At 44.1% G+C, this 8,302-nt stretch overlaps 1 protein-coding gene and 1 long non-coding RNA gene across 2 annotated transcripts in view; both read right to left on the bottom strand.

Moving 5' to 3' along the window:
* LOC106817952 overlaps positions 1-5,310 on the bottom strand; it is a 14,144-nt gene extending 8,834 nt beyond the window's left edge. Inside the window, exon 1 of the long non-coding RNA XR_001395133.1 lies at positions 5,225-5,310. This is a non-coding gene — a long non-coding RNA (uncharacterized LOC106817952). The remainder of the gene's footprint in view (positions 1-5,224) is intronic.
* Positions 5,311-7,104: 1,794 nt separating this feature from the next.
* LOC106817950 (zinc finger protein 26-like) overlaps positions 7,105-8,302 on the bottom strand; it is a 4,721-nt gene continuing 3,523 nt past the window's right edge. Inside the window, exon 4 of the mRNA XM_014822655.1 lies at positions 7,105-8,263. Within this exon, the coding sequence (XP_014678141.1) occupies positions 7,861-8,263 (403 nt within the window). The 3' untranslated portion in view covers positions 7,105-7,860. The remainder of the gene's footprint in view (positions 8,264-8,302) is intronic.

Raw genomic sequence — 8,302 nt, 5'->3', positions numbered from 1 at the left:
GCATTAATTAGTGGTAGCCGGTGAAAAATACACGCCCCCCCTAGGTTTCCCTACCCCACCCCCTCCTCCCCTTCCCCTCCGCTCTGTTTGACATTCATCGCTGGGAGAACCGCTGATCAGGGATAATAAATAAGGCGTGGCTTAACGCGAGCCGGGTTCGGCGGACAAGAGCCGCTAGGCTATGTTCCGTACATCCCCATCTCACAAGTGATCTGTGCCCGACACGTACACGCATGATTCAGCAAGTGGGAGCGCTTCTGCTGATTGCTGAGGTGTGTGTGCGGAAGAGAGAGAGAGAGAGAGGAGAGAGAGAGAGAGCAGAGAGAGCGAGCCTAGAGTGCTGTGCGCACTCGCGCGCCATGCGGTGTGTGTGTGTGAGAGAAATCTAGTAGGTGTGTGGAGAGAGAGATAGAGAGAGAGAGAGGAGAGAAGAAAGAGAGAGAGAGAGAAGAGAGAGAGAGAGAGAGAGAGAGAAGCAGAGAGAGAGAGAGATAGACGAGAGAGAGAGAGAGGAGAGAGAGAGAGAGAGCGAGAGAGACGAGAGGAGAGAGAGAGAGAGAGAGAGAGAGAGAGAGAGAGAAGAGAGAGAAAGAGAGACGGGAGGAGGGGAGAGAGAGAGAGAGAGAGAGAGAGAGAGAGAGAGAGAGAGAGAGAGAGAGGAGAGAGAGAGAGAGAGAGAGAGATGAGAGAGGAGAGAGAGAGAGAGAGCGAGGAGTGAGAGAGAGAGAGATAGAGAGAGAGAGAGAGAGAAGAGAGAGAGAGAGAGAGAGAGAGAGAGAGAGAGAGAGAGAGAGAGAAGAGAAGAGAGAGAGAGAGAGAGAGAGAGAGAGAGAGAGAGAGAGAGGAAAGGCGAGAGCAGAGAGAGAGAGCAGAGACGAGAGCGAGAGAGAGAGCGAGAGAAGAGAGAGAGACGAGAGAGGGGGAGAGAGAGAGAATGAGAAGAGAGAGAGAGAGAGAGAGAGGATGAGAGAGAGAGAGAAGAGAGAGATGAGAGAGAGAAGAGAAGAGAGAGAGAGAGAGAGAGAGAGAGGAGAGAGAGTGAGAGGAGAGAGAGAGAGATAGAGAGAGAGAGAGAGAGAGAGAGAGAGAGAGAGAGAGATGAGAGAGAGAGAGAGGCTGTGCGTGTGTGTGGTTGTGTTGAAAGAAGAGTTATTGGAGGTGAGAGAGGAAAGATGAAGGATACGACAGCAGCAAGTGCATATATAGTATGTTGTTCAAACTTGTGCCGTGTGTCACAGAGGCACGTTGGAACGTCCTCAATAAAAATAAAATGTAAACAGAAGATGTATTTATTACCAGAAGTCTTCTGTTTCTCTAACTCTATTCACCTATTGTCTGCCGATAATTACCCGTAATGCCGGTCAAGTATACTGCATGCTGCAACACACAGTATCAGCTGCAGCGCACGCTCCTTGTGCACAAACAACAAATGAATAAGAGAGCGCAGCGTTTTTTTTAAGGGAAAGTGTGATCGTGAATTGCTCAGACGCTTCGCCTGTTCATTTCACTACTGACACGGAACAGAAACACACCAAAACAGCTCTATCTTGTGTCTATCTGTAGACTAAATGTTTTTACTGTTTTCGAATTATAATCTGTCCTTTGTTCTTACCTATCCCTGCAGAGATATCTCGTGAGCTTCGGTAGAATGTTCTCTCCGTGAAAATGTAACAGAGACGTAGATGCTGTTTATGCATCGATAAATGGGGTCATGCATGGCCGGCATGAGCTGCTGCCTGCCTCCGACCTCCGTTTCGAGGCCCGCCAAACCAGCAGCATAATGCGCAGCGACAATGTACGTCACACACACATAGCACAGTGATCGACCGAACCAGTACGGGCCGTTAGGGATTTTCGGATGATACTATATACGTCCTCTTACATTTTCACGAAAGAACTTTCTGCAGATTTCACGAGATACTCTCTGGCGGGAGTAGGTAAGAAGCAAAGGAAGAGTGAATAATTCACAGCAATGAAACAAATAGGCTACAGAAGATACCAAGATTGAGGCTGTCTTGTTGTTGGTTCGTTCTCGTAGTTCGTGTGAAATGAAGCGAGCGTCGTACGCGAATTTTTTGACGATCACGGCTTTCATACGCGTGCTCTCTATCATGGTTTGTTTTATGCACAGGGCGGCGGTGCGGTGACTTGTGTGCAGATGACAATTTGACCGGCCATTACGGAATAATGGCGAAATAGCGTAGAGAAACCATTAAGACCTTTGGTATAAAACGATTCGTGTTACATTTTATTTTTATTGAGACCGTTCCAAGTGCGATGTGAGGCGACCGGTTCCTGGACGGCGTACGCCACTAACTAATAAATAAAGGAGAGCATTTGAAGATGGAAATGTACGATCCCAAGTACTACCGCAGCTAGGGCCTGCATACCTCCTAAACTGCCCATCTGTTTGATACACAAATCAACGGCCTGAAACTCCTGTTTATATAAAACTCTTTAGGTGGCATGTGACCCTAACCTCCTTAACCCTACTCAAAATGTAATAAAAATAACTAGATTTGTATCACCAATGCCATTATTGGAGGTATGCAATGCCTAGCCATCGGTATGGACATCAATCTCTATCGTTGAAGCGGCCCTAGGCTGCGAGTATCCGCACTTACTTAAAATGCTTCCGCGACGTTGAGGAAATGCTAAAATATTAGGATCAAAGAATACAATTAGCAGAAAAACCTGGAGGTACAATTCAATGAAAATGATGAGATTGAAAAGTTCACATTCCAGAATATCCTCGCACCTTCCCCAGTAAGCAGGAAGTAATGCATTCTGAATCTTGCATTTGGGATTTGGTGAACTACCCAAATTACAAGAGTCGGGACAATATACGATGACGCAACCTGGGATTTAACTTCTACTTTAATTCGGCAACAGTCCCTTGAGTCCTTTCGCGTTCTTCGATATCAGTCCGCCTGGACTTTGAAGGACATATTATTACGCAGGTTACGAGGAGTTCGTCCGTTCATGAACTACATTCACAAAGGAAACGGAGTGACGCCATTTGCATGTCGTGCGCGGCCACTCCTAATCTCTGGCGTTCTCTTCTTCTCTCTCGTACTAACGATCATTCAATAAACAATTCGCCTGACGGCTTTATACTGATTGCAGGCGCTCCTATCGACGGTCATAACCCATCGCAGTTATTCTAAATAATGAACATTAGATCATAGCAATCTACTACAATATATATAAAACCAATGATATTAATAGTGACAGCTGTGTACCTCCCCCCCTGGTATTACGATTGTATATCCCTCCCACATCTTCAAAGTCTCGAATTACTACATCACGCACACACGGTCCTCTCTGTCTCCTCTCTCTTCGGGGCCAGATCTAATTCCTCTTCTGCAGGGAGATTCAACAGTCTAGTCACAACCATCGAGTAGCATTAACCACAGCACCGGCTCTCTCTCGCTCTCCCTCCCCTGCAGTGATAGAAATTAGAAAAGTGATGCTAGTAAGGGAAGATAACGGTCAGAGAAGAAACACACGGACAATGTGAAAAGCAGCATCAGCGATAAAATCCTCAACATGTATATCTAAAGCATGTGCACTCTCGATATTTTATTTTTCTTACTTTATCTAGTCAAAATTGATATAGATAATAATAGGGTCATTGCATGTATCACGCTAGAGTAGAGAAGTGGTGCATGAAAGTCTTAGGAATCAACCTAGGCGCAGCTCCATGAAGAGCTGCCGAGAACACGAGAGAGAGAGAGGCCTCTCAATGACAGACTCCGTGTGTCGGAGTAGAGAGAGCAAAGAGGGGGCAGAGAGAGAACAGCATGAGCAGGCGCGAACAGAGAGAGTGAAGAGAGAGGGGGGACACGACGAGAGGACTGTCGCCAGAGAGAGACCGAGCGAACCTCCAACCGTCATGAGGAGGCAGGAAGATGAGAAGAAAGGAGAGAGAGGGGCGCAATCAGAGGATAGAGAGGGAGAGAGAGGCGCCGTTAGGGATTTTCGGATGATATATATACGTCCTCTTTACATTTTCACGGAAAGAACATTTCCTGCAGGATTTCACAAGATATCTCTGGCGGGAGTAGGTAAGAACAAAGGACAGAGTAATAATTCAAACAAGTGAACAAATAGCTACAGATAGATACCAAGATGGAGGCTGTTTGGTGTTTTCGTTCTGTAGTCGTGCGAAATGAAGCGAGCATCGAGCGAATTTTGCGATCACGCTTTCATACCTGCTCTCTTATTCATGTTGTTTGTGCACAGGGCGGGCGTGCGGTGTACTTGTGTGTTGCAGATGAGCATTTGACCGGCATTTACGGGCAATAATAGACGAAATAGCGTAGAGAAACATTAAGACTGGTAGTAAATACATTTAGTGTTTACATTTTTTTTTTATTGAGACGTTCTAAGTGCCTGTGAGGCGACCGGTTCCGGATGCGTAGCCACTACGTATAAATAAAGGAGAGTCCATTGAAGACTGGAAATGTGACGATCCCAAGTACTCGCAGCTAGGGCCTGCATCTCCTAAATCCCATTGGTTGATACAAATCACGTGCCTGAAACTGCTGTTTTAATAAAACTTTTATGGTGCATTGTGACCCTAACCCTAAATAAAATGTAATTAAAAAATTAACTAGATTTGTATCAACCAATGGCCATTTGGGAGTTATGCAGGCCCTAGCTGCGAGTATCCCACGTTACTTAAAAGGCAGTGGCTACGGGTACGGTAGCCGTATCTTAATGTCTCGAGGCTACGGGTACGGGAGTCCATCGCTTTCATACTTAACGAGACAAAGATGGCGGCGGTGGCGCCAGATTTCGAAACAACGCCTTGCGAAATAAATTCACGATTTGAGAGTCTAGATGAGCTAGAATATTTTAGATATATACATATATTCAAGAGCTAATAATATTAGCTCTTGAATATATGTATATATATATCTAAAATATAGGGATCAAAGAATAAGATTAGCAGAATTAAACGCTGGAGGTACAAATCAATGAAAATGATGAGATGAAAGTTCACATTCCCAGAATATCCTCGCACCTTCACCAGAACAGAAGTGATGCATTCTGAATCAGTGAATGCTGCATTGTGATTGTGAAATACAAATTACAAGAGTGGGACAATATACGATACGAACTGGATTAATCTTGACTTCTACTTCAATTCGGCACAGTTCATTGGAGTCTATTCCGTCTTCGATATATAGTCCCTTGGACTTTGAAGACTATTACTTACGAGGTTACGAGGAGTTCTCCGTTCATGAAACTACATTCACAAAGGAAAGGGAGTGAGGCCATTTGCATTGTCGTGCGCGCCATCTAACGAGCAATTAAATAAACAATTCGGACGTTGCTTTAGTTGCGACGTCATAACCCATCGCAGTTACCCAGAGTGAGTTACCTAATAATGAACATAATCATAGCAATCTACTACATATAAAACCAATATGCATACAGCTGTGTACCCCGTATACGGAATATAATCTTCAAAGTCCAATGTACTATACCAAACACGGGGAGATTCAAAGTTAGTCAACATCGATAGACCAACACAGCGGCTTGCAGTAGAAATTAGAAAAGTTTGCAGTAGGCCTACAAGGGAAGTAACCAGAGAAGAAGAAAGACATTATGGAATAGCAGCAGCGAAAAATCCTCACATGGTTATATTCATGATTATTTTATTTATTTATTATTACATTGATATAGATATAGGGGCGGAGAGAGAGAGAGGAGGCAGAGAGAGGAAGAGAGAGCGGGACAGAGAGAGAGAGAAAGGGGGACAGCGAGAGGAAGAAAGAGGAGGCAGAGACAGAAATAGAGAGGGGGAACAGAGAGAAAGAGAGAGAGCGGGGACAGAGAGAGAGAGAGAAAGAGAGAGAGGAGGACAGAGCGAGAAAAGAGATAGAGGGGGGACAGAGAGAGAAAGAGAGAGGGGGACAGAAAGAGGAAGAGAGAAAGGGAGACAGAGAGAGAGGAAAAGAGAAGGCGCAAAGAGAGAAAGACAGAGGAAGAGAGTGGGGGGACAGAGAGAAAGAGAAAAGCAGAGAGAAAGAGAGGGGCAGAGAGCGAGAGGGGGCAGAGAGAGAGAGAGAGGGGGGAACAGAGAGAGAGAAAGAGAAAGGGACAGAGAGAAAGAAAGAGAAAGGGACAGAGAGAAAGAAAGAGAAAGGGACAGACAGAAAGAAATGTGGGACAGAGAGAAGCAACTAAGAAGAAGGAACACACCTAAAGAGTTAAACCTTTACTTTCCCGAAAAAGTATAACAACTTAACAAGAAATCAACAAAATAACATGTATATTTCAACGTGAACAAATTCAAATAGAACGAACAGAATGTGACAGAATGAATCCACGTCTATACTCAATCCGCCAGGAAGCTCAGTAAAGCTAGCTCATCCAAATGAAAGCGTCAATGACACTATAGCTCACCTTGGGTGCGATAGAAGAGGGAGGTGATATTTAAAATTTGGTAAGTGTTTCATTTATGACGGACCGAAATGTCATCAAATAGCCTTATTCCCGGTTTTATACTAATAGAAATGTTACTGTTTTGTTTCAGGGTTAGGTTTGATGCAAAAATAAATGTTTCGGATCTGAAAGTCTGAAATCTGGGCAAGAGATGGAGCTACGCCTAAATGATCGCCATTTTGGTTTTCAATTATCGCGCAAATAAAAGTAAAATATTCCAGTCAAATTACTGTAATGAAGAAGCTAAAACACAATATTACACGTAGGTATGAATTGGTATGTAGGTAGGTAGGTAGGTAAATTTAACAAAATCGAATGAATCTAGATGGCCATTTCCATTTTTGCCAAAAAGTGGGCGTGGCTCGAAAGAGGGTCGACTGGCATGCTCCAAACTAGGACGTTCAAAACTCTCCCATAGGAGTAAGAACTGTATGCAATTTGAAACATGTGGGTCAAACGGTTCTTGAGTTATCGTTGACCGTAGGCAGACACTGAAATGCATAGTGAAATTGCCGAAATCTACCTAATTTGCATAATAATAATAAAAAATTAAAAACACGTGTGATATGTTTTGGGACCAGTCCTTGGGACGCACACACACACAGCCCACCCCCAACACGCGACCATACAAAACACACAATCGATACGTACATGCCAACATGTGACGTTTGTATTCATGACAATAGCTGAACGAAAACAAATGACAATTTCGAAAAAAGTTCCAAAAAAACATTACAGAACCTATACATGCAATATTACGTGACACGTGTTATGAATAAATGAATACAACATACGTACATAGAACTGATCACGCCACAGGCAGCATTGCAATGATATCCGAATATCTGCACGTACCACGTTACGACGCACAAACAATGTGGTAAATATGTTCATGCATAACAATTTTAATCCCTCATTTAATATGCCGATAAATATTTATATATACTGTCATGTATTCATCAAAGTTTGTTGTTTTCATGATGCAAATGAGAATGATAAAGTACGCTGCATTTTCTAATTCTACATTCTAAATGTTACGGGGCGCATACCGGCGCGGAGTGTTTGGCGTGGTCGCAAAATGGCGGCCAGTGACGATGTGATGGCATCGTTTTCTCGCTGACAGAGGATTGGCCAGCCGCTATCCAGATAGTTTACAGAGATCAGTGATCTCATTTATATACTTCACAATACTCTACTATGAGCTACGAAGGACGGCAGCGCGATATCAGTTTGCGCAGTAGGATTGTTTTAGACGATGTGATACTGTCATGCTATACGATTTGATGCAGTCCTGGTTTCTGTATTTGCCCTGCGTAGATGCGTGTATCACGCGCTCGGTTTTGAGTGAGTGCGCCAGTGACTATTCAGTGAACTGCGCAGGCAGTAAACTTGCATCCACACTTGTCACACGCAAATGGTTTCTCTCATGTGTGAGTCCACGTGTACCTTGAGTTGAGTGGAAGATATACACTTGTACTCACATATGTCGCACGCAAACGATTGCACTCCCGTGTGAGTGCGCATGTGTACCTTGAGATTACTGAGGGCAGTATATCTGTGTTCACATATATCACACACGTACGGCTTTTCTCCCGTGTGAGTGCGCATATGTTTCTCAAGATTACCAGACCTAGAACACCTATATTCACATCTCTCACATGCAAACGGTCTTTCTCCCGTGTGAGTGCGCATGTGTGACTTAAGCGTACCAGACTTAGAACACCTATATTCACATCTCTCACATGCAAACGGTTTTTCTCCCGTGTGAGTGCGCATGTGTGACTTAAGCGTACCAGACTTAGAACACCTATATTCACATCTCTCACATGCAAACGGTTTTTCTCCC

Source organism: Priapulus caudatus, unplaced genomic scaffold, assembly GCF_000485595.1.
Source record: "Priapulus caudatus unplaced genomic scaffold, Priapulus_caudatus-5.0.1 Scaffold1944, whole genome shotgun sequence".
NCBI lineage: Eukaryota > Metazoa > Priapulida > Priapulimorpha > Priapulimorphida > Priapulidae > Priapulus > Priapulus caudatus.
The sequence above is the reverse complement of the archived record's forward strand: the minus strand, read 5'-3'. Positions and strand labels throughout refer to the sequence as shown.